This window comes from Eptesicus fuscus, chromosome 10 (assembly GCF_027574615.1).
Source record: "Eptesicus fuscus isolate TK198812 chromosome 10, DD_ASM_mEF_20220401, whole genome shotgun sequence".
In the NCBI taxonomy this organism is placed as follows: domain Eukaryota; kingdom Metazoa; phylum Chordata; class Mammalia; order Chiroptera; family Vespertilionidae; genus Eptesicus; species Eptesicus fuscus.
Genome location: NC_072482.1, coordinates 93320539 through 93346952, shown reverse-complemented (window position 1 = coordinate 93346952; position 26414 = coordinate 93320539). Strand labels below are relative to the sequence as shown.

At 50.1% G+C, this 26414-nt stretch overlaps 1 protein-coding gene across 3 annotated transcripts in view; it reads right to left on the bottom strand.

Moving 5' to 3' along the window:
• ZDHHC14 (zinc finger DHHC-type palmitoyltransferase 14) overlaps nt 1-21923 on the bottom strand; it is a 182502-nt gene extending 160579 nt beyond the window's left edge. For all 3 annotated transcript variants that reach the window (XM_008154669.3, XM_008154670.2, XM_028129870.2), the window contains exon 1: nt 20776-21923. In XM_008154669.3, coding sequence (XP_008152891.2) covers nt 20776-21020 — 245 coding nt within the window. In that variant the 5' untranslated portion in view covers nt 21021-21923. The remainder of the gene's footprint in view (nt 1-20775) is intronic.
• Between the last annotated feature and the right edge of the window lie 4491 nt (nt 21924-26414).

Sequence of the window (26414 nt, the reverse complement as noted above, 5' to 3'; positions counted from 1 at the left end):
CCTCAGCGGAAACAGGAAACCAGAGGATTACTGTCCCAGGATGAATGGGAAGGTGAAGGAAAGAAGAAAAGAAAACCTGAAAAGAATAAGGAAATTGAACCGTGACCTCCTGGTTCAAAGATCGAGCTCAACCAGTGAGCCACAGCGGCCGGGCCACATTCCAGTTCTTACCAGCTGGGTGGCTACGGGCTGGTCGCCCACCCTCTCTGAGCAACAAGAACATTGTAGGGCCATTTACTCTAAGGACCAGTGACATGTACGGAAATTCCTGGCCCACAGGGGGCCCCTGTTACATTTCTGAAAATACTGTTATATATCCAGGCGCTTCCAATCCAAGGTTGAGAACGGTGCTGACGTGAACAGCAAGCGCACACGCTAACACCTGGTCCCCGGGAACCCGACAAGCAGGACTCGGCTCCCTCCCCTGCAGACAGGCAGCCTCTTCTGCACGTGGGGACCCGGCACGGCAGGAGGATGGGGGGAGGGGCAGAGGAGCAGCACGGAGCAGGGCCGCAGGGCCGGCTGCACCGCGCGCGCTGAACAAGGCATTACAGCGAAGGCCTACCTACGCTGCAGACATCACGGAATCATATCTTTATTTCCATAACTTTCCAGCAGGGAGGAATGTCTTGTTTTATTTTTTATGAAAATGTCTCATTTTAATAAAAGTATTTATAAAATAATAATCTTCAGACAGCTGGAAATAAACCATGTTGAAGAAGGAATGACTTCCTGAAGTTTACACAGAGGTGCCCGGTAAGTTAGTGAGGGGGCAGCCAGGACTCTGCCAGCGAACCCCTGTCTTCAACAGGCAGTCCTAACTCAACGACCGAATTCCATCCAACTCTCCGATTAGACACCTGTGGGCCCTCAAGGGTCAGGAACGTCCAAGCAGACACACGGGTCCCTCTGACTTCAGAACCCTTTCAACCTGCTCTCGCTGCCCTGTGCGCCGTTCCCTCCCGGATCCCGGTCCTCACCAGCCCTCGCGTCCCAGCAGCTTCCTGTTCAGAGCTCAGGGCTGGAGGGAAGGTGAGGAGCTGCTGCACACTCGGAGCTGGTCCGATGCAAACTGAATGCATGACCTCTCCCACTGGGCACCGATATTTAAAAGAGTGTCCCTCACAAGGACAAGGCTTAACTCAACGAACAAATCCAGGGGTGGTATTATCCCAATTAGAAGGAGCAACGGAGAGGAAAAGAATGGGGTGGTCGCAGTGGGGGTGGAGCTGCGGGATAATCACCCAGAATTCTCCATCAACACCCCATCTGAGACACTCTGCACGTGGCACAGTGCACACCCCTCTCCATAGCACCACGTCATTAGGGAACCAGGACAGCCCCTCTTTGCTGTAGCGCTTTACGTTGAAGGCCGGTCTTTACAGCCAAGCACCGACCACACTTGCGATGTGGAAGCATGACCAAGCCGTCACACTAAAGAACCATTTACAGTTAAGTAGTCACTGCTCACAAGGCAGCTCCCTGGGGACATGTGCGGAGTTTTCTCACCCTCACCACACACGTCCCACACCAGCATCACCAGCACAGGCTCTCCGACAGGTTCACTGACCACATGTCTGCCCCCAAAAGAGGAAAGAATGCTGAAAAGCAACACTTTGGAGCCTACTTGGGGACGCGTGTGCTGGACCTGGGCGTGTAAAAATGTTCCCAGATGGGTTTCTCTCCTTGTTTCACGGTTCTGGATTCAGACCCTAAGATAATATGGTCCGGAGCTACTTCAAACACATATCGTTTTTAATGAGTCGAGAATAAATAAATAAAATGGAGGTGATTTGGCTCCATTGCTCATGGCACCCCAAGGCTGAGCTCCCCCACTTCTAAAGGCACGTGCGCAAGCGCTGTGCGTCGACGGACTGGGGTACTGGATCCCCCCACTGCCTTAGTTCACTTGGGCAGCTTCCTTTCTGAGCGTCAGTGGTGCCGGAGTTCATTCATTAACTCTTAACTCTATCAATGGCAAAAGAGTGCGGAGGAAGAGGAAGTGCAGAATACGAAGGTGCCTGTTTCCAGTGACTCTGTGCATCTAAAGCATGCAAACATGAAACAGTTATTTAAAAACAAGTCATCTGAGCAAAGAAAAGGACCCAACTTCTATTTAGCGTGTCGGAGCCAAGCACAGCGCTCAGTGCTGCCAGGTACGTGTTCTCCTCAAACGCCGCCGGGAAACCGCCAGGAGCCGGCGTTACCCCACTTTTAGAGAAAAGCGAGGCTCGGGCGGCTGTACTCTGCTCCACAGAGCAGCTCGCGGATGTCCAGAGGCTGTCAGTACTGGGAACCCTAACAAACAAAACACCGCTATTAGTGCAGGGACAAAGGCTGTCTTCTAGCAAACACCCGTTTGCCCCTTTCAGAAAATACTATTTTTAGGGGCAACAGGCTCTCACAATAGATGACTTCATCTGTCTTCTCAGCTGTAAAATGGGATGATAGCAGTACCTACTGCCGAGGTTGTGTGAGGATTAAGGAACATAACGCACGGAAGCCCTTACAGGCACCTGGCACTTACAGACCAGCCACACCAGGGCTCGTGTGCCCACCCTTTGCGGTCCGTGCCAGCACCTGTCTGGGCTCGTGCTGGTGCTGGTGCCAGTGATGGCTTAGCCGGTGCCCAGGCCGGGGCATCGGCGCTCTGAGCGGGCCTGCCGCCTTCCTTGGCCCCTTTCATCGTCCGACACTGGTGGCTGAGTGTGTGTGTGTTACGGTGTCACATTAGCTAATGAGATCATACTCGCTAAACTAAGCCAAGCTAATGAGCTCTGCTTAGCTAATTAGCTCTACAGGAATGAGCTTTCTTCGCCGGCGAATCGGCAGACCCAAGTTAATTCATATGCTGAGTGCTGGAAACTGGGAGTGACAGGTGAGGGCAGAGCTCTGTCAGGCCGGCCCCACGCCCTCTTTCACCTAAGAAAGGGAACAACGGTGCAGAGTGCCGGGTCCCCGCTGCTGTGGGCAGGAAGAGGGGAGCTGACTGCCGTCCCCTCTCCTGGGTGCTCGGGTTGTGTGAGGATCAAAAGTGGAAGAAAAAAATAAACAAAATAAACATCAGAGACTATTCCATTCCAAGCTAACGACAGGATCACAAATTTCACAAAATGAATGCTTTCGTTCATCACCCACAAGCTTATTCACTTTCATTATGGCTGGCGACATATCCAAATGGTATTTGCTGAAAGGGACAAAAGAGAGAAATTTTGTGAAAACCGATTTCCCATCCAAGAGCGCTTATTGGGAAATCTGTTGGCCTGCCCCCGTACGTGCGAAGACCTTTCATGAAAGCCGGTGCTGAGAGAAGCCACGCCTGTGCCCTCGGGGGAGATCAGCGTAATTTTTAGGGTGGAATGCAAGGAGACCAGGCCAGAGAGCAGCAGTAACTACGCAACAGCCGCCTGAGTGTCAATATCGTTCAACGAGGATGAAATGACGGCCCGCTCATCACTTTTCCCAAGGAAGGAACACAAGCTTAAAACAAGCAATTATCAAGAGTTTCACGGTGAAGACATTTGTTGACGGGCATGAGGATGGAGGACATCACACCCCCCTGGCCATCTGAGTCACCTTCCTGACGCTGAGAAGGGCTGACTCAGTGGAAAAGTCCCCGAGGACCATCAGAAGATGTGCGTTCCCCCCACCTCCGCTGGCAGGCAGCTGAGCGGCCTTGCGAAAGCCACCGGGCCTCCTGGGCCTTCAGTCTCCTCTGCAAAACGGGGCGCCTTTCCCAGCTCTACCACGACACGATCAGAGGGTCCCCACGGACAGCTGGTGAGATTCCAGAATACAGTTTACAGAGACACTGACTCGAATCAACGCTAATCATGAGCAAAGCATTTGAAAAGCACCAATTTTTACGTACGTTTTTGCTTCTATATAAGGTGTTTAGATGTCCATTATTTGCAACACTCATGTTTCTATCTGTCTTGGACCTCTGTACCTCTGTGTCTAAACACTGGGTTATGTTGACGGTCACTTCCATGCCTCCGCCCATACATAGTAAAGCAGGCGTATGTAAACCCTGCGTGCATGGGAACCCAGATATGGATGTGCCTGCCTGGAAGGCGGGTTTTGGTTGGCCCCGCCACTCCAGGGCATCACCTGTCCTAATGCAATTCCAGAAGCACTGATTTAGTGCCTACTGTGTACCACACACTAGTACCACATGCGCAGGACACAAACAGCAGTCCGACAGGCCGTGGGCTCAGGGAGCTCCCAGCTGGCAGATGATGGAGGTGGGCACAGGGGCAAGCACCAGAGATGCCGAAGGAGGGTGCTGAGTCGCCTTCAGGAAGGCTTCAGGAAACATGCGTGCCTCAGTAAGACCAGGAAAGCCGGGTTGTGTGTGTATCTCAGAGGTGCAGGTTGGAAGGGGGAGGAGTGTGGGTGGAGGACCCAGCAGGAGTGCAGACAGGAGGTGTGGGACCTGGTGCCCATGGGACCTGGCGGCAGGGTCCAGGGTGCTAGGCTGTGGCACAGTGTTTGTCAGCTTGCAGGCTGGGGGTCATGAAAGCAATTTACTGGGCCAGAAACAATTTTTAAGTGAACTAGTCTAGAATAAAACATTAGAACTGAATAAAATAGAGCTCAGCACACAGGTGCTGCTTCAGGAACTTTTCATCTCTATTGTGTGTGTGTGTGTGTGTGTGTGTGTGTGTGTGTGTGCGCGCGCGCACGTGCCCTGGATTTCCATGATGACTCCTGGTGTGGCTCACTCTCTAAAAGTCTGAAAAAGACGCTGGTCAGCTACCAGGCATCATCCCCATTGCCCATTGCCACCTTCCAGGGTACAGAGCACAGTGGTGACCCTAGGACTAAAGACCATGACAGCATTCTCTCACAGGGGGAGGGCGGGACTAAACAACATGACAGCATTCTCACACACGGGGGAGGGCGGGACTAAACACCATGACAGCATTCTCACAGGGGGAGGGCGGGACTGAAGACCATGACAGCATTCTCTCACAGGGGGAGGGCGGGACTAAAGACCATGACAGCATTCTCACAGGGGGAGGGCGGGACTAAACACCATGACAGCATTCTCACAGGGGGAGGGTGGGACTAAACACCATGACAGCATTCTCACAGGGGGAGGGCAGGACCAAACACCATGACAGCATTCTCTCACAGGGGGAGGGCGGGACTAAACACCATGACAGCATTCTCACAAGGGGAGGGCGGGACTAAAGACCATGACAGCATTCTCACAGGGGGAGGGCAGGACCAAACACCATGACAGCATTCTCTCACAGGGGGAGGGCGGGACTAAAGACCATGACAGCATTCTCACAGGGGGAGGGCGGGACTAAAGACCATGACAGCATTCCCTCACAGGGGGAGGGCGGGACTAAAGACCATGACAGCATTCTCTCACAGGGGGAGGGCGGGACTAAAGAACATGACAGCATTCTCACACACGGGGGAGGGCGGGACTAAACACCATGACAGCATTCTCTCACAGGCGGAAGGTGGGACTAAAGACCATGACAGCATTCTCACACAGGGGGAGGGCGGGACTAAACACCATGACAGCATTCTCACACAGGGGGAGGGCGGGACTAAACACCATGACAGCATTCTCACAAGGGGAGGGCGGGACTAAAGACCATGACAGCATTCTCACACAGGGGGAGGGCGGGACTAAAGACCATGACAGCATTCTCTCAGCGGGAGGACACAGACACGGGCTTGAGGGCTGGGCTGGCACTCTGCCTCTATCCCAACAACTATCTAGAGCAAGACCTCCACGAATTACTTGCAGAGCCAACCACACATGGTTTAGGACATCAGCAGGGCAGGGGTGTGAAATATAGAGAAAAATTCAGCTGCAATCAGCTTATTCAGAATTTGGCAACTGGAAAAACATGTTTTGTTTTATACAATTTAGTTTAGTATACAAATTACATTTGGTGGTGGGGAAGGGGGCTGGCCACATGAATTTCTTGGTGTTTATGGCTTTTTTAAGAAATCCTCACCAGAGGATATGCTTATTGATTTTAGAGAGAGGGGAAAGGAGAGAGAAACATCAATGCTAGAGAGAACATCGACTGGTTGCCCCCTGCATGCACCCCAACTGGGGATCGAACCCACAACCTAGATCTGTGCCCTGACCGGGAATCAAACCTGCAACCTTTGGGTGTACAGGAGGATGCGCTAACCAACTGCGCCCCACTGGCCAGGGCGTGCTTATGGCTTCTGAAAGGCTTTAGTCCAGCACTGGGGGAGACAACACAATTGATTCCGAGCAAAACTCTCCCTGCACCCAATGTCGTCATCCATCCCTCCCACCCTGGGCCTGTGTCAACAGCAGGCCTGAGTGGCACCAGGATGACGGCCGCCCAGACAGCCTGGTCCCTGGAAAGGGGTTCACAGAGAACAGGGACGAGCAGGTGTGGCCTCACAAAGGTTGTGACATGCGAGGGAATGTGCACGGGGAGAGCTACTATCTGGGCTCGCTCCAGCCCCAGAGAGGCTCCAGGAGGGGAAAGTGCGTGGACACGAGAGATTCTGGTTCCAGATCTTTCTTCTCCACGAGTCTACTAAGCTAGCTTCTGGGGGTTCTGTTTTCTTCATATGAGTGACAATCGGCCAACAAGTGCTTTTTACCTTTGAATCAAGAACCTTAAGAAGGAAAAGGCATGAATTAAAGAAGAGATCAAAGCCCACCTGAAGAAAGGGCAGACCTACAACTACACAGAACCGATGGTGGAAACACCCTTACTTTGTATCTCACGGCACAGTGCTCCCGGAGACTCAGAAACACCAACCTCGGCCCTGACAACAGACCTTAGCACCTTAATTCTCACAGCACATACGTACTCTCCAGGACAGGGCGCCCTGTGCTTGGCATGCAATAACTGCTCAACAAATATTTCTGGAGTAAGAAGAGCAAGAGATATTGGAAAGAGTAAAAGAAGAGTGAAAAATTCATGAAGAAAGATAGGGAAAACCTAAGTTTGAAAGAATGGAAATGCGTCCCTTGCCCAAAAGGATGAATTCACCACCCTAACCGGTTTGGCTCAGTGGATAGAGCGTCAGCCTGCGCACTGAAGGGTCCAGGGTTCGATTCCGGTCAAGGGCATGTGCTTTGGTTGCGGGCACATCCCCAATAGGAGGTGTACAGGAGGCAGCTGATCGATGTTTCTCTTTCATCGATGTTTCCAACTCTCTATTCCTCTCCCTTCCTCTCTGTAAAAAAACAATAAAATATATTTTTTAAAAAAGGAGGAACTCGCCTATTTGTCTAAGTGCTGTAATCAGGAAAGCGGGGCTGATGGGCCATCTGAAAAGAGCTATCGCGGGCTCCCTCCAGAACGTCCCAGAGCTTCATCAGTGTCTTAGTAATTGTGATCAATGTCTGAGACCAGACACTTCAAGCAGAACCATTTTTCTTCGGCGGCTGACCTAACCTAATTGACCGTGGACACCGTGGGAACAAGCACACTACGCGCCAGCGCGGCACTTTCTGTCCATCGCACAGCAGCCCGAGCCCTCCTCTCCCCGGCGTGGTCGGCGTACACGTCGGGAGCAGCCTCGCTGCTGGGACAATCAGCCTGGCTACAGAATGCCTTTCTCTGACACAGACAGAAAATACATGAGAACAGCAAAGTCTGTTCTAAAATAAAGAAGAAACAGCATGATTTCACACACTCCACTGCAGTCCTACAAACATGTCCACCGTCTTGCTAACTCAAAAGACACAGCACTTCTTTAAGGTTTTTTCTAGAGCATCAGTAATACTCCCGTGATTCTATCTTAGGTGGAGAGAGAGAGAGGAAGAAACAATGGAACCCTTTAACATCTCCTTTGAGAAGACAGGGTTACACACACTGTGAAGGGAATTTAGCTACATGTCAGGTCCAGCCTGGACTCCGGCCTCATCTTCCCTTTCTCCCCCAAATGCAGGCTGGCTCACAGGCCCTCAGATGCAGACCCGTGGGGACGGAGCAGCCACGGCCCAGGCTGTAGGGCCTGTCCTCTGCCGGCCGGCCACTGCCCTACCCTGAACTGTGTCCAGTCCTAGAGCCACATCCCCACCCTGATCCTGTCACGCTGCCTACACCGGAGGCCCTCTTCTGCAATCCTCCAGAACTGGAGTCTGGCCGGGCACTTTTGGGCCCCACCAGCCCGGTCCCCTTGGGCACAAAGCTTCTTGCTGGCCCCGCCCTCCACGACACACCTCCTTGTCTCCAAACTCTACCAAATTGTTACCAGAGCCGCCCTCATCCCATGTTGCCTGCCAGGCTGGTTCCCTCTCCCCCGCCCACGCCTGGGTCATCCCACTGGCCAGCGGACCTATGCAACATCCACGTGTCATTACCTGGAGTGGGCACTGTTGTGAGCCAGAGAGCTAACCCTCCTGCCCTCACCACCCCACCGTCCATTATTTCAGGGCGGAAGCATTCCTCCCCCGGCCGGCCGCTGGAATGCTGGCCTCTGCTGGTGCGGGCCAAGACTCTCTCAGGAACTGCCTGCAACGGAGAGCTACCTAGTCCAAGGGCCTGCCCCTCCCGGGCCAGCGCACAGCAATGGCCGGTTGTGCAGGAGGGCAAGGGCCTGCTGGCAGGTCAGCGGGAGCCCTGACGGCGATGCACCTGCCCAGTGCTGCGCCCTGCACTCACACAGGTGTCAATCCGAGAGCAGCTCCTGGCGAAAGCCCTGCAGGCAAACCTCTGTCAGGGTCAGCGTCCTGGGGACCCTACCCGTGCCTTTGACCAGGCCAGTCTATCCTTTAGATCCTCTGCCTCCTCTCATTGGAATGCCTCGGAATTCGCAGAGAACTAACGGGTCCATTTCATGCACCCGTTTTATGGTATCTGATTAACAAGCCCTTCTCGGGGGATGTATGAAAGTCTCCAGCATTTCAAAGCCAGTTTAATATGAACAACTACAAGGATGGAAGAACAACCACAGCAGATAGAACAATGGCCACCCAAAGACGTCCACGTCTTAATCCCTGGAATTTGGGACTAAGCAGCCTTCCACTGCCAAAGGGACTCTGTGATGAAGTACAGACCTTGAGATGGGGGGTTACCCTGGGTCCTGTGGATGGGCCCAACCTAGCCACCGGGGTTCTTCGAAGTAGAGAGCTCTTCCTGGCTGCAGTCAGAGGGCGACGTGGCTGCAGAAGACGGGCTCGGAGCGCTGGACCACCCCGCAACGGAGAGAGGGGGGCACACGTCAGCTCTAGAAGCTGGAAAAGACTCCCCAGAAAGCAGCGCAGCCCTGCTGACACGCCGATGCCCGTCCAGGGAGACCCGTGCCCGACTGTACCCGGCGGCGCTGTGAGATAATCACCTTTGGTGTGTTAGGGCACTAACCCGGAGTCTGTGTGTTAGCTGGGCTATCACAGAAGAAAGAGAAAGAGAATGAAAAACAGCTCCTCACTTATTTGCACCTTTTATCTCCCCTTTTCTGCGTGATCGGGGCTAGCCTTCAGGAAAGCCTGAGATCATTCTTGAAAACACCCACCAGGATCACCCCGGGTAACGGGAACAACGCTGGTCCTGAATAAACAATAACTTCATGATGATGAGTGCGTTTCTCTAGCTATCAGTATCTATTTTCCTTTAAAAAGACAAGAGCATTCCTTTTGAGTTATCTGTGCAAAATATGCTTATAGCCAATGAAATAGGAACACAAACTCAGTCTTTCTCCTAAACAGAGTAGTGATCACCGTTTATGTGTGTGTGTGAGGACCATGCTGGAATTTAATTTGCATGGGTTGCTATCTGAAAAAAGCAGGAAAATTTATATCAAGTTAGCAAATGTGAGATAATCTGAGTAAAAAATTCTTCTCCCTGGTTAGGAAGACAAATAAACTATATATAGTTGCAGAATTTCACTTGACTTTGGCTTATATGTTCAAAAATGCCCTTATCTGCCATCAAGAATGTGGGTATGGGAAATTCATGACATTAAAAGACCCCAAAATAGTAGTATTCAAGACGATAAATTGTGTTGATTTATAAACCTGAGGCCGCTCGGAAGCTCCGATCACTGGGCGCCAGTAGCTGTCCAGCTGCCCGCTGCAGGCTGTTGTGGGAAAGGCCCTGGTGGGGGAAAGCGTGGCGGCAGGTGAGCCAGCTTCATCGTAACCCGGAGAAGAGTGAGCATCCTCACACACAACCGTCAGTGTCGACGCGGCGTCCCTCCCAGGGCTGTTTCCGCACTCAGCCCTCTCCTAATCCACGGGCCTGCGCTGCACAGAGATCTTAGAGAAAGAGATCCTCGCGTATCACTCTTAACCCATCGTGAGAACAGAAAGGCCGTGGACACTGCTTTTAACCGTTCGTGTGGCTTCCTTCCCCCACAACGGGTTATCCCTGTCAGTGTAACAGCACAGATGGGAACTCAAGGAGGGAAGCTGAGACTGTGGTCCAGGCATGGGAGGGTGGGGGCCTAGATCACTAGGACTCACACTTCTTTCCCCCTGGGACACGCGTGGCAAAGGACACCCCTCAGAAGAGCTCTGGGGGCTGGCACACTGGTGGCTGCTTTATCCAGCTGCAGCCCCTTTCTCTGCTCCCCCGGGCACACTGGGATGGAAGCGCGAGCCATGAGAGCCAGCCTTGACTTCACCATCATTTTGAGAAATTCTCCAGCTTTAGCACTACACAGTTAGCATTGTTAGTCACACACTAACTGCTGCACCTCCAAACCAGCCTCAATACTTCATTGGAGGGTTTCTGGTCATAAGTCCTCCAGTTACTACGGCTGTCTAGCAACGCTCCGCGCCAAATGCAACAGCTGAAAACAACAACGTTTTGCTCACGAATCTGCAACATGGGCAGAGCTCGGCAGAGATGGCGCTCATCTGCTCCGTTCAGCTTCGACTGGGACTCTATGTGAACCACGGAACCACGTGAGGGTTCCCTCACTCACGTGTCTGCCTCTGGGCCGCGAACCTCACACAACCAGAGGCGCAGACAGCCGGGGTCCATGGGCACTTCTATCTCCATGTGGCCTGGAGTCTCTACATGGTCAGTGGGTCATGTAGCTGTACTCCTAGGACAGCACAGGGCTCCAAAGGTGCATGGAGAGAGGGAAGGAGAGCGGTGAGAAAGTAAAACAGAGAGGGGGGGGAGGGAGGAGGAGAAGGGGGGAAGGGAGAGAGGGAGGGAGGGAGGGAGGGAGGGAGGGAGGGAGGGAGGGAGGGAAGAGAAGGGGAGAGGGAGGGAGGGAGGGAGGGAGGGAGGGAGGGAGGGAGGGAGGGAGGGAGGGAGGGAGGGGCGGCCATGCACCAGTCCCATGTCTTTGAAAGTAAGAGAGGAAATGAAAATAAAGACAACAGACTTTGTCAGGGTAGTAGCTGGGAACACACATTTTGCAGACCTACTTTATTTCTACTACCTGTACAAGGAGAGCCAGTAATTTCTCATCTCAGCAAGTAGAACAAATGCCTCTAATAGACTCCAGCATTCTGGGATAAAATAAGCTGTTTCTCTGTATTTGTGAGAAGTTTCTGAAAAGCACCAAAGGGTCACAGACTTCTGGAGCTTAAAGGCTTTCGAGTGAGTGAGACCACCATTCCTCCACTGACAAGGTTATCTCAAAGCACAGGCACCCAGCTGGGGGCCACTGGCCACACCCTCCCTTATCAGCCACCTTCCACTGTCACATTCTGATGGCTTGAAAGGGCAAGACCAGTTCCCATGGATTTTGAGGTCAGCAATTTTTAAAAGCCAGCTTAAAGACGTATGTCAACTATTGTATCCCTGTTTTTTTAAAATGATGTGTTCTATCAAAATGTGCTTAAAATGTCCTAAAATAAAAAGGTCTCTTTAGTATTGAAAGAAAGCCTACTTCAAAAATCTCTATCTAGAAAGGGACAGGGAAGTGTATTCTGAGGGTATGTTAGCTCTTAGCTGTGAAGGTCCAAGGGGGTAGAGGCAAAAATCGGCCTAAATTAAGGAAAGTGCAACTTCTACGGTTTGGAAGAATGGAGTTGAGAGAAAGGGACACACACACACACACACTCACACACCTGTCACCGTTCTCTTCATCCTGGGCCTGATCTTGGCAGAGGGAGAGATTATCTGTCAGGTACAGCATCATGGAGACAGAGAGTCTGTACGGGCTGAGGGCTGGCTGAGTCGACTGGAAGTCCCTTCTATCAGCACTGCCAACTACAGCCAGCTACCTGAGAAGAGGCTGGTAATGGAACCTTAATTACAAGTCCTCTGAGGGGCTATGTCCAAACTAGACAGGCGATCAGAGAAGAGATCCAAACCCCAAGTCCTGTAAGTGAGGGAGGAAAAGTGAAAGCCGCCTTTCAAAATCAATGAAAAACTAGCATCAAATTAAACTATGAAGATGAAATTCGTGATCAAGTACTTCACTCATCATAAAGATATATATTTCTTTAAATCTTGCTCTTAAAGGTATACAACTTCAATGATTAGTTGATAGTCATAATTTACCATTGGGATAAATATTTTATTATCATATAAAAGCATAATGGAATTGAATCCTTGGTAAACTCTATTTCAGTAACCCAGGCCTATGCATTGAGTCTGGATGTCACAGTCATTGCTAGGACACGCTTAAGAAGAAACTAAAATCCATGAAAAGGCAGCCTTGCATATTTTACCCTTTAAATGACAGTAAATGCCAAGAATCAGTGAGAAGTCAAAGAAAGATTAGCAAGAGTATGAAGAATAAACTGAGCATATTCATACAAATCAAACATTATAGCAATAAAAACTAATTACATATATACACACCAACAATCTGAGAAACACAATATTAAGTTTTTTCAAAATCACAAATTGAACATGGTAAGTGTAATCGCTGCACTCTAACAACGAGAGCAAGTGGTATCAGCTACAAAAGCAATGTTTTTAAAACAGATCGGGGGGGTGGGGTTGATGACAAATATGTGATACCTTAATCAATAAAGTAATTAAAAAATAAAATTAAAAAATAAAACATATCAGGGAACTGAGGCTGCCAAGAAGTCTAAATGTGTCAAGCCCTTCCCAAAAGGAAAAAAGGCCAAATCTGCTTTCATTCCGAGTCAAGTGGCAGGAAGTACAGAAATCCACCACAGACCGTAGTAAGGAGAAACCAGGAAGTTTTTAAACCAGTTTAATGGCCATGTGCGGACTGCCACGTGGATTAGAATCCCAAGGAACCTCAGCCACAGAGTAAGTCTGCACCACCAGCCAACTCTCCCCAACGGATCCTCACCAAACACAGCAAGAGCACACCCAAGGCTGGGGGTAGGGCAGGGGCGTTGAGAGACATCTTCCCTGATGCCTATGGGAACTTCCCCAAGGGTAAGGCAGGAGTCCGAACATAAAACTGGACACCTCTCTCTCAGGTGCTTCAGGCCTTCACCCAGGGCACTGCTGCAGTCTCCAAAAGCTGAGGCCAGACAGCTGGGCAGTAAGAGATGTCCTGGGTACAGAAAGTTGGGGCTGGGCTGAAAACAAAGAAAGCTACCCAGTAACCCAAAAAGCGGGCACTCCGGCTAACAAACAGAAATCTTCCAGTCCGGTGAGCTGGCATTAGGCTGTGTAAGATAAAAAAAATCTTCAGAGGTTAGCTAGGGCTCAGATCCCACTCCCTGCTAAAGGAAAAGTCCTGATACTTCCCTCAAAACACCTAAAGTCAGTAATTAAATGAATCTAACCAAAGCTTTGGCAAAACCCACACCCATTTCAATTATAAATGAGATTGACTCAGCCCAATCACCAGTGACCTGATAAAAGAGCATGCCCTTTTAAATTACTACAGCCTCAGCTCTAGCCTGTTTGGCTCAGTGGATAGAGCATCGGCCTGCAGACCAAAGGATCCCAGGTTCGATCCTGGTCAAGGGCATGTACCTTGGTTACAGGCTTCTCACCAGGCCCTGGTCAGGGGCAGGAAGCAACCAATTCATGTGTTTCTCTCACATCAATGTTTCTCTCTGTCTTTCCCCCTCTCTTACACTCTCTCTAAAAGATCAATGGAAAAATATTCTCAGGTGAGGATTAACAAAAATAAATAAATAAATACAGCCTCTACAATTCTTTTATGCACAATATCTGTTACGCTATCAAAAATTATAAGGCACACAAAAAGAGAGGAAATATAACCCACAGTCAAGAGAAGGAATAGTCAAAAGAAGCAGACCCAGAGATAATATAGATATTGGAATCATTAGACAAGGATTTTAAAGTCACTACAAAAAATGTTAAATTATTCAGTAGAAAATATGGACAGGAACAGATGGGGAATTTCAGCAGAAGAATGAAAATTATTTTTATAACTATATAAAAAACTATTTATAAAATAGATAAATGTTCAAAATAAGAAATAAGATATCAAAAATGGCTCAACATAGACACAGCAGAGAAAAGGATCAAGTAAACTTAAAGACACAATAATAGGAATTATTCAAACTGAAACACAAAGAGAAAAAGAAGAGTTAAAAAAATGGCATCAAGTATCCAAGATGTATGGGGCTATATGAAATAATATCACATACAAATAAATGGAGTTTCAGGAGAGGAAAGGGGATAAAAGAAATAATGGATGAAAATTTTCTAAAGCTGATGCAAGATATTAATCCACAGATTCAAGAAGCCTCAGCAAACTCCAAGCAGGATAAATATCAAGATAACCACACCTCAGCATGTCATTGTTCTGCTGTCGAAAACAAAAGATAAAGAGAAAATCAGCTGGGACAAAAACTGACAGGGGGAAATGCTAAAAATAATAGTGAACTGCTCATCAGAAATAAAAGAGGCCATATTTACGGAAGAATTAAACAAAAGCATTTAGATGGTCCCCTACTCTTATCTGAGCCAAATTCCTAAGTGTAACTAATTATAAGTATCTACTGACCACTATTTTCCCTTTCCTAACAACCTCACCTACAAAAGAATAAATGTACTTCCTTAAAACGCTTAATTTAAATTTTCTTGCCAAGACATAATAACTTTGCCATGAATAAATTATGTGTAACACTATACTACAAAATAAAAATCTCCAGATTACATACACAGTTATGGCCCATTAAATAATTGACCATCACTATTATAATCATTTTCTGAATAATTTGATATCACTTCCCACTAGCTGCAACTGAACACAATAAAACATAAGTAATCGACAGTATCCTTCTAAGCTTTCTCAGGTGAACTCAAGTAACTATAGTCAAAAATCTATAAAATGCGAAATTATTCTAGGTGCTGACGGTTGTTAGGTAACATTCACATATATCACAGATCACTTCATTGCTTAAGACATTAGTTAAATAAGAAAAAACTAGAAAGAAGTCTTGGTGACCCAAGAGAACACCCCAGCTCTATCATTAGTTTTCTAAATAACAAAACAAAACAAAAGCTTTTCTTTTCTCTGCTTCAATTAATGCATTTGTAAAGGGGTGATACTTGATTCTGATTTCAGAAGAACTATATCAAATATAGTTCTAAGGCAAATATGTTCTATAAGACATTATTAATTACCAACTTTATTAATGTTCACGACTTTACAAAATGAGAAACTAAAGACAGAAGTTATTTTTCAGTGTTTCAGTATTACCATTATTTCATCCAGCAACAAATATGTATATTACTGAGAGCCTGCCATTTACCCGGATGCAGCAGCAAACGGAGTCCCTACCCTCAGGAAAATTACATGTGTTGCTCATGCACACAGAGGCAAGGGGTTCATGCACTCATGCCAAGAAATCATTAATAAGGTTTTGAAGCAACCTTAGATTTTCGTGGGGCCATAGTGGGTTACAAAATGTCCTTGACACCACGTATTAATGTTCAGTGGTGAGGTCCTAATGGCCATTACTATCATCTACTATCAACCCCATGGTGTTCTCCGATGCACAGCATGGCCAGCATTGGGCCAAAAGAAGGTTGGACACTTTTTGGATGTTTTCTGAGGTGGTAGACAATTTGATGCAGTTCTGAAGAGGATGGTTGAAAAGATGGGATGCTTAACATGTTATAAGAGCAATACCTTCTGCTAGGTAATAAAGGATTTCTCATCTGCAAAGGAGAAATTATTGGAAATGGTGCTTTTGTTTATGGGGACAGTCCTTTGTTGCATCTTCAAGGTGACTACCAATTACTCATCAATTACAGCAGGTCCTTGAAATATGCCAATTTCATTCAACATTGTTCATGATAATGTTGATGAGATGCCATATGCCATAGGAACTTAATTCTTGTTTATATCAATTAGCCAATGGTTAAATTGGTTTCATTATCCATTTTGCTTAAAGTCACAGAATCTATCAACAAGGACGTTAAATGGGAACTTACTGTATTTCAGAGGTGATTAGCCAAAAGTGAAAGAGGAAGAGGAGAAAGAGGAAGGAGGAGGAGGACGACGAGGAGGACGACGACGACGACGACGACGACGGGTGGGGGAGAAATACAATTGGCTTTTTTTTTTTAAATCATCAATAGACTTCTAGTGATGAAAAATTTAAGAATGTTCCCACATTCTCAAGCGTTTCAGTTCTAGTAACATCTCCAAACTGTCCATGGTGACAGCACCGAATTGGGAGGCATTCAAGTGCACAATCTGAGCAGGCCTCCCCTCACCTCCCAGGATGCTCCTGAAAACAGGAATCTGCTCTGCCTCCCAGTTCATCTCCTTCTTTCTGCCCTTGTGATCAAGAGACTATGAAATGCCAATATTTCAGGACCAAAGACTTTATTTTCAACTTGAAACAACAGCAGACTGTGTGTGTGTGTGTGTGTGTGTGTGTGTGTGAGTGTGTGTGTGTGTGTGAGTGTGTGTGTGTGTGTGTGAAGAAACTGGTAATGCTCGCTGATCTTTTCCCATTGCAAGTATGGGGGTGTGAGATGAGGACAGTGCAGGGAGTCTCTGATGAGCCAGCCCCTCCAGGAGCAGCAAGCTGTCTCCGTAACACTGCAACCAGCGTCCTCCCTTCGCTCTTAAATACAGCTGTGAGATGCTGCCACTTTGCATCCACATCCATATGGTGAATAAAGATGCCAAAAGACAAAGAGCCCTCCCTGCCCTACTTGGAAAAGACGGCGAGTTGCAGCAGGTTGCTCCTAGTAGCGTGCTTTACTGTTTCCACGGTTCTGAGATGGCAGCTCCCGAAATGGAAACGAAATCCAGTCCTCGCTGCTTGCAGGCTTGCTCAGTGCTCTTCTTCAGGATCTGGATAAGGACGGTCCCCGGCCACCCCTGCAGGACCCACTCTGAAGGAGCAAGGGTGAAGCCACTCCTCAGAGCCTTTATTTTAAGCACAGACTCCACAGTTCTGCACTGTCAGCTCTAATAAGCTGTCACGGTCATGCCTGCTTATTAACCCACATACCCCGTCCTTCCAAGGCTCTCAGAGAGGGAGGGCAGAGACCTCCGGAGGCTATTTCTAAGGTTTCCTCTCAGAGGCACTGTTTACTGAGCACTTGCTCTTCTCTGTCAGACACTGTACTATGTACACATTTTCACTTAATCTTCACAGCATTTAAAGATAGATATTATTAATCCCATTGAACAGATTGGGAAACTGGGGCTTTGAAGTCAAATAATTTGCCCAGGGTCATGCTTCTGGTAAGAATCTTGGGAACTGTCCGTCCAAAATCCATGCCTGTAACCACTGCTGTGTATCGGAGCAGGAGCAGCAGCGGGGCCAGAGAGGCCGCTGGCTTTGCAGTCAGCCCTGCCACCAGGTGCTGTGCCACCTCAGTGTTCTTTAACCTCGCCAAGCCTCTGTCACTTCCTCTCCAGGGTGGGAACAGTGATTTCTCCCCTGCCTTTCTCCCAGGGGGAGGACAGGGACCGCACCTGTTGCTGCGCTCCAGTAAGTTCACTTCCCGCGCACGGACTTCCTCACCCATCTGTTGAAGGTTGGGAATGAGACAGGTGGGCAGAGAGTCCCCGGATAAGGAGGCCGAAAACTAACTTTAGAAGTTACATGTCTTCTTTTCAAAATCTGAATTTGCCTTTGTGTAACTGTATGGGGAAGCATGGGGTGTAATGTTTGGAAACGAATTCTACTAATGTTAAAGTTATCTAGACAAGAAATTAATCAAAATAGGCAACCACATTGTATGTGCTCAATCAGTAACTAAAGAAAGGAATCAGGCACAAGCAGACAAAACTAGCATTCTGTCTGGATCGCTTTCATTTCAGCCTGTTTGTATTTCATTACCTATGCATGTAGCTAATTGGTTCTCTGAGTCTCTATCAAATTAATTTAGCCAAAGTTATTTTCACTCCACAATTAGCAATGGCAAAGAACTTAAAAGCAATACAAATATTATTTGCCAAACCATAATAGTCTATAGTCTGAACAGCCCTATGTTTTTTCTCAACTGAGGCAGCATGATAGGATGGGTCTACCTTCTTGAAATTTCAAATTGCCGAATTAAGCAACACTCATGGAGACCAAACACAGACACACACACAGCTGATACAAAAACGAAGCTGCCAACAGCAGCTAATAAAACCCCAGGGCACATGTTGATTCCTACAGCCATCAGTTTGCACAACGCTGATGCAGAAAAGGATCTGTGACGGCCTGCTAATGAGGACTTTTGGGAACTCTGGGAAGAAGGAAGAGAAAATGAGTTTATAATGCTTTAGTTCAACTAAATGTTTGAACGAAGAAAATAAAAAGGTGGTAACTAATAATTGGGGGAGGGGGCTAACCATACAGTGGGGATTTGGGTAATAGAGCAAATGAAATACTCATCATTCTACATGGAAGACACTTGTGGCTGATGCTCTGCAACACAATCACAAAATTAACCCATTTTCTCCACTCTTAAAATTGCTAAAAAGAGCAAAAATGCCAAAATAGATCCCTTCAAAACCTTTCTTTTAATATATTTTTGTACTGATTTCAGAGAGGAAAGGAGAGGGAGGGAGAGAGAGATAGAAACATCAAAGATGAGAGAGAATCACTGGTCAGCTGCCTCCTGGATGCCCCCTACTGGGGATGGAACCTGCAACCAGGGCATGTGCCCTGACCTGGAACCTAACCATGACCTCCAGGTTCATAGGTCCACGCTCAACCACTGAGCCATGGCAGCTGGGCCCTTCAAACTTTTTTAACAGTAGGAACACAGTGAACACTCTCCATCTAAATGACCACCTGTAATGAAAGCCACCATTAATTAGAATGTCTGTGCAACCACATGGCATCATCATGCCGGTGCCTGGATTTAAGTCTCAGAATGCAAACTCGCCCGGCACATCTGCCCTCCTCAGTGCCCAGGTCTGTGAGGACAAGGGTGGCTCCGGATGAGGACAGCAGCCGAAGGGACAGGGCATTTCTCCTGACATTCCTGAAGCCCCGGCACAACCTTCCCCCCCTGTGCCCAGGTCCTCTGACAGACTCAACCAACTAGTCTCAATGGTGCACAAAAGTTAACCTGCTAGGAGAGACCTGGGTATTTTACGTAGTCAAAATGGAGGATCTGTGTGTGAAAAGACCCTGGGGGAGGGGAGGAGCTTAGACTGAGCTCTCTCTCCTCACCTGTTCTAACTCAATCCTGCTAAAACTGTTCACCACAGTCAGATACAAAGTGTTCCCCACAGAGTCAGAGCGCCTTAAGTGTTACATTGGTACACTGCTGAGAGAGCACTGACTGAGACAGCATTTTGAATATCAAACTCCAGGCACAAAATCAGAGCCTATTAATACTAATCAGAAATAAAAGTAAAGAAACACAGAGTTTTAATTAACTCTGTGCAACAGAAGGCGATGAACGGGTATGGTGCCCCATAACCATCAGGATATGGGAAGCACAAAAAACTCCCAGGGGTAGATTGCCTTTTTAATTCTGGGGGGAAGTAGCTACAACTTCCATTGAGCATGAGATACCAGGCATTACGTAAGAAGCTGCACTGCAAATGTTGGACCACATAAGAGCAGCTGAAATTGATTCTGGAATGTGGGTAAACGGCTTTACCTAAAACCATTAATAAATGCGAAGATCTTTCATCAGTTGGACAGTTGCTACTGGCCACTTTGATTTTCCTAAAGATAGCAAAGACTTGCATGCACTGTTGTTCCAGATAAAAGCGCTCAAGTCCCAAAGTACAGGTCCTGGAATGAGAGAGTTCCCCTGGACAGGTCTAAAGTCTCCTCCACCTGGTCCCGAGTTCGGGAGGGGAAGGCCAGGTGTTTGTTTGGAACACTTTCTGTTGGACATGTTTTAAAAAGCGGCCCTTTTCGAAATATCGTGGTGAATCAGAAATTGTTGTGCAAGAGTGAACATCTAAGCAGAATGAAAAATGACATTACCCTTCCGGGCCATACTGGGTGGCCGGCACTTGAAACCTAGAATAACCAGGACTCTTCATTCTTCAGCCAAGGTACACAGAAGGTGCAGTCGGCCGAGCTTAACAGGGTGCCCTACAGTCTGTGCGCAAGAAAGGAAGCCGCTTCTCTTTGTCCGGGACTGGAGACTCTGCCTCATCCCCTCCCTCGGGTTACACCTGGGCGGGTCTGCTAGTCCCCAAACTCCGCAGAGACAGCGCCAGGAATCGCCGCCTGCGCGGAGCCACCCAGCCCGGGAGCAACCAGGCTGGTGCACCTTACAAGTGTCCCCGCGCCCCGCTCCTCCCCCCCGGGGCCGACCCACACCGGCATTATCTTGGGACCCAGAAGCAAACACCTTCAACGGAACAAGAGGGAGAGAGGGCTTGCATTATATAACAATATTCCGTAGATAAGGCTTCCAGAAAACGAAAGTACCGCGGGGAGGGGAGGGGAGGGGAGGGGCGGGGAGGCGAGGGGAGCCCGCGTGGGGAGCGTTCCCCGCCACTTACTCGAAGGCGAAGAAGAGCCCGCTGGTGACCAGGATGAGGACGAGCGTCAGGTAGAAGACGCCCGTCTGCCGGGCCATCATGATCCTCCCGTTGCAGAAGAACTTGTTTCTTCCCGGGAAGACCTCCCATTTCCTCCGGGCCGGGGTTTTCTTCTTCTTGTGCGGCGACTCCATGGGGGAGGAGCTGTGGGTGCTGATCTGACTGTACTCGCAGTCTTTCATGGGCCCGCCGCCGCCGGGAGACATCCACGAGGGAAGCCGGCGCGGGGCGCACGCCCCCCGAAGACCCCCGGCCGCGCGGGCCCCGCCGAGCCACGACCGCCGCCGGCCGCCCGGCCGCCCCTCGAGCCGCGGCGCGGCGGCCCCTAAGCGGGATCCGAGCTCGGGGACAACTTTGCGGAGGACGCCCAGGCTGACCCCGCGGGGAGCCCAGCTCTCATAGCCGGCTCCCCTGCCCGGAGGGACGCCGCTCGCCCGCAGCCCGCGGCGCTGCTCAGTCGCTTCCAGCCCGCGTGCTAGGGCGCCGGGCCCCCGCGGGGCGCGTGGGGCTGCGGGCCACCCCCGTGCTCGCCGCGCGCCCGCCCCCTCGCTCCGCGGCACCACCGGCCCCGCCGCCCCCGGCCCGCCGGCCGCGCCTAGGCTCCGGCCCGCCGACCCAGAGCGCTGCGCCCGGGGAGAACACGAGGCGGCGGCCGCGGAGCCGGCTCGCTCGGGAGCCACTTGTGCGCCTCGGCCAGGTTCAGTCTAATCCTTCCCCGCGGCGCTGGGTCTTCCCAGGAGCGAGATGGAAACTGGGAGGCCGCTCGCGGCACCGGCAACCCCTCCCAGGGGTGGGGACACCCCGCGCGTTATTCGGTCCGGAGCGGGCTCGGCGACACCCGGGAGCGGCTCGTGCGGCGACCCCGCGCCAGCGCCTGGCAGCGGCGCTGAGCCCGCGGCCCCCGCGCGGGGCTGCGGGTCGTGGCGGCGGCTGGCGGGCTGCGCGGTCCGGCTCCCTCGCTCCCTGCTGTCCCACCGGAGCCGGGCCGGCGCGAGGAGGGCCGCGGGGGCGGAGGAGCGCGTCTCAGGCCGCGGGGCGAGCGCCACAGACACTTGTTTGCAAGGCTCAGCCCGGCGCGCGCCGCGTTCGGAGCGGGTCCGCCTCCTGCCGGCCGGGTGGGCGGCGGCCCGCGCTGCGCCCTCGCGGCTCCTCCTTCCGCTCCTCCTCTCTCTGCGGAGCCCCGCACCGGCCGGGCCGGGGACGGGAGCCGGGCTCCCTCCGGCATCGCCCGAGGACATGGCCCACCGCGGCGGGCGCGCTCCGCCCGGCTCCTGTCCGCCCCCGTTCCTCCCCCGGGGCTCCCGGCAGCAGCTGCAGCCTCGAAACACACCACCCATTCTAGCGCCTCTGGGGACTGAGGACCCCGCACCAAGAGGTGACCCTCCCGGGCCTGCCGGGCACTTCCTCCTCCTCCCCCGGGGGCGCGTGGTCGAGTTGCGGGTGGCTTTAACGCTGCTCGGGAATGGGGTGGGAGGGGGCCTGGTGACGAGACAGGCCGGACTCCGGGATGGAGCTGCGGGCCGGGGTCTCGGGCCAGGTTCCCGGGATCCCCGCGGGGAGGCGAGGACCGTGGAGCGGTGTGGGCCGCTTCCGGGCCTGGCCCCCGCCTCCCGCCCGGAGGACCAGCCCGGCGGCTTGTTTTGCGTGGGTTGCTGCCTCCCGGGCCTTTCCCTTCTCCCTTCTCCAATCCGGGCGCGTAGCGTGCTCGCTTTATTTCTCTGCTCCCCCCTCAGCCCCCCACGGCCGCGGAGGGACCTTCCGCCCGCGCGTGCCCGCCCGCCCACCAGTCCCCGCCGCTCGGCTGGTGCGCTCGCGCCCTCCCCGGCTGTGCCGTGGGGTCGGAGCCCTCCACGGGTTGGCACTGCCCGTGGGAAGCAGAAAGCGGAGGCAGCCGGCGCTAACGCTCGGTTTTCCGAGCCCCGCTTTCCTTTCACGGCCCACTGGGAAGTGTAGTTCCTCCTCTCGCCGTCCGGCTCCGAGAGGAAACACGACTTGGGAACTAAAGGACTACAAATCCCAGCATCCCCCGCGACGAGGGCGGGAGAGGCAGGGTGCTGGGCATTTCTGGTGCTTGGTGGTCGGAGGTGGGAGCTAACAAAGGGAACGATGGGGACGGCCGTGCCCCCTCCGTGCCAGCACTGCACACGTTAGGCACGTTATGTGTGCAGTCTGTCCTACACCCTGCGAGGCACTGCTGTCTCCAGCTTCGAGGTGCTCAACTGCTTGCCAACGATCACAAAGCGCTCCTGTGGTGGCGATGGGATAGAACCCCAAACCCTGAGAAATTCCCTTACAAAGCGCTGCCTCCTCGGTGAGCTGTGTCAAAGGGAGAAGAGATTCATTTAATCAAAAGAGAAAAAGATCAGGGCCGGTTGGGGAGAGCTTCCTCCAGTAAGGAAAACGTAGCGGGGGTGGCGATTAGAAAAAGGCACGAAGTTATAAGGAGTTAAGAATTTTAAAAAATGGAATTTACAAGCGTCCATCCTAAAGCAGGTTAGGGGAATGAGTAGGATCTTATACAATCAGAATTGAGTTCCAATGGTTTTAGATATTGCATGATGGAGAAGCACATTATGGGGACAATTAAGTACTTTTCGGCTATGCTATTAAAAAAACAACAACAACAACTGGCAAGCCTGACATTTCAAGTGAAAGCTGTCATATGCTTTCCTGCCCTTTAGCTCATGGGATCAACGGGATGCTATTCTTCGAATTATTCCAAGCACTTTTCTCAGGGTTCCCAATCAAGATCCATGACGTGATGGCTTTAAAATAAAGATCCTCATTCTTGTTGTCAATTAAGACCTAATTTTTCTGGCATTGTGGTTATGTTTTTTAAAAGTTAGAGATACATACTAAAGAATTTTCATGTGCTTTAGAATACTCCAGCCCAACCATTCCCCCCAAAGCATGACAGTATAGATGAAACAATATTGGCAAACTGTTGAAAAATTATCTATTATCTATTGTAGTTATTTATTACAGCAGATTATCACAAATTTAGCAGCCTAAAACACAGGTTTATTACCTCAGTTTCCATGAGTCAGGTGTGCAGGCACCGGGGGTCCTCTGCTCAGGGTCTCACACTTGCCAGCAAGGTGTTGGCCTGGCTGCATTCCCATCTGGAGCTCACCTGGAAAAGGATCAGTTTACCCGCTCAGGTCACTGGCGGCATTCACCTCCTTGCACCTGTAGGACTGAGGACCTGGCCTTTTGCTGGCTGTCAGCTGGCCATCAGCTCCTAGAGAGCACCTGGAGTTCGTTGTCACTGTGGGCTTCCCCAGCATGGCCACTTGACTTCAACCAGCCAGCAAGGAGAGTCCCCAGAGTGAGTCTGCTAGCAAGATGCAATCTTACATAACATGAATAATCACACAGAGGTGACATCAAATGTGCCATATTCTGTTGGTGAGAAAGCCAATCACAGGTTTCCACACACTCCGGGGAGGGGACTATATATACAAGGGAATGGACATTAGGTTGGGGGGCCACTCTAGGGTGTGTCCACCACAGTGTACAAGCAAGTCCCATAGGCTATTCTCATCTACCACATCTACTTATGTTTATGTGTGGAATTTTCCTTAATAAAAAGAATTATTCTCTTTAATTATATCTGCATTTTCCATTGCAAGTAAGTTTCTAGATAAACTGATATAATTGTTTGCAGTTCTCTTCCTAGGAGTTCCTGTTTCTTCCCACTCCATGTTTACTCAGAGCTATGGCACTCAAGTCATGTAGGGCGCATACCTAGAGAGGTCCACTAGAACCTAGCGTGATGGCCACAGATTTGAGCTTGCCACCTAAAAACTACTCTGTAAGGCATGAGAGAGCTCACTCATTCATTCATTCATGCCACATTTATTTAGAGGCCTAGTTGGTGCTAAGTACTATTTTAGCAGCAGGGATCTGGAAGGATCCAAGATGTTGGAGGACTAGAGGAAGAGGTAGGGAGCCAAAACAATGAATGCAAATGAAATGCAAACCATGAAGTCAAATAAATGATAAGACAATTTCAGAGAGCAGTTACAAAAATGAAAAAAGGGTTGTGGGATAGACGGGTGGAACAAGAGCCCTCCCTGGAGGAGACATTGGGCAGAGAACCAAATGATGAGAAACCGCAAGTGCCAAGGTCTGAGGCAGACCAAGCCTGGGAAGGTCCAGGAGTACGAAGAAAAACTGGCGGGAATGGAGTCAGAGAGGGAAAGTGGTAAGAGGTACGACTGGGCGGTGTCTGGAATTGGTTCTACATGCCCTGGGTAGTCACCTAATTCAGGACACCATTGTGTTAAGTGTTAGGTGGTCAGAAAGAATAATAACATACAGTGTATGTGCCCTCAATGAATATATAGCATTCAAACTTGAATGCTAGGAGGACCTCAGTGCATCTAGAAATATATACCCAAACACTTGTTCTGCATCTGAGGAAGTTGAGGCCTTGAACAGAAGTGACCTGCTAAAAATTTGAGAATTCCTCACAACAAGAAACAATCTGTAAATGAATTTGAATTGATGAAAACTCCGGAAGAATGTTTAGTGCCTGCCATGGGCAAGGCAGTGTGAGAAGAAGTTAAAGGTGGCAGAGAAGCTACGGTCTAGTTGAGGAGACAGGATGGAGACGCATGAGAAAGTAAATCAGGAAAGAGAACAATGGACTGCAGATAACTCTATTTTCTGGAGTATCTTCTCGTATTAGCCAATATCCTATCTTGGCTCTTTACATACAGGGTGTCCCAAAAAATGTATACACACTTTGAATAATTATAAAGGCAGTGTTCATTAAGATACATTTCATTTTCAAAATGTAATAGAACCTACAAAATGTGCATACACTGTGGGGAGGGGGAGACACCCTGTATTTAGTTCATTAAATCCAGAGAACAACCCAACAAGGCAAGGAGGAAACTGAAGGTCAGAGAAGTTAGGTGATTTGCTCAAGGTTCCAGCTAGGAAGTACCCAAGCCAGGACTCGGGGCCCAGTATCTATGTCTGGTTCCCACGTTTTCTATCCAGCCCACTCCACAGGAGAGAGTGCACTGTGTCTGACTACCTGCCAATGAGAAGGGAAGAGTATCTTCCTTTCAGAGGAAGGAGAAATCTCTGAGGCCTAGACTGTAACAAAGTGGGACACCGGGACTGTGACGACTCCGATAGGCCGAGCTAGAGGGCCTAGGACCTCAGGGAAATTGGAACGGTGGAAAAACACATGTCCAGTTGGAGTAGACTGGACTTGGGAGGGGATTCCAGAAAACACTCCCAAGATATTCTGGAAGCGAAATAGGGAGGAGAAAGAACCCATGAATCTCCGGATGAGCAAGTTACACTGCAGGCAGCCAAAGCTCAGTCCCTCCAGGGCCTGGGAAGTGGCACAGAGCCTGCCTCATGGTCACCCCATCTGAGGAGCGAGGAAGCTGGACTTTATCCACCAACCTGCCAGTGATTAGTTAGAGCTCCTTCCGGGAGCATTAACTCTTTATCTTCTTTACAAGACGACACTCCTAAAGCTACCAAAGTAGCTCGCAGAGCACCGAGATGGCCCTCCCTTGACAGTTGGCGGGATCTTTGATTCCAGTGGGTCTTTGCCTGTTATCATCTGACTCGGG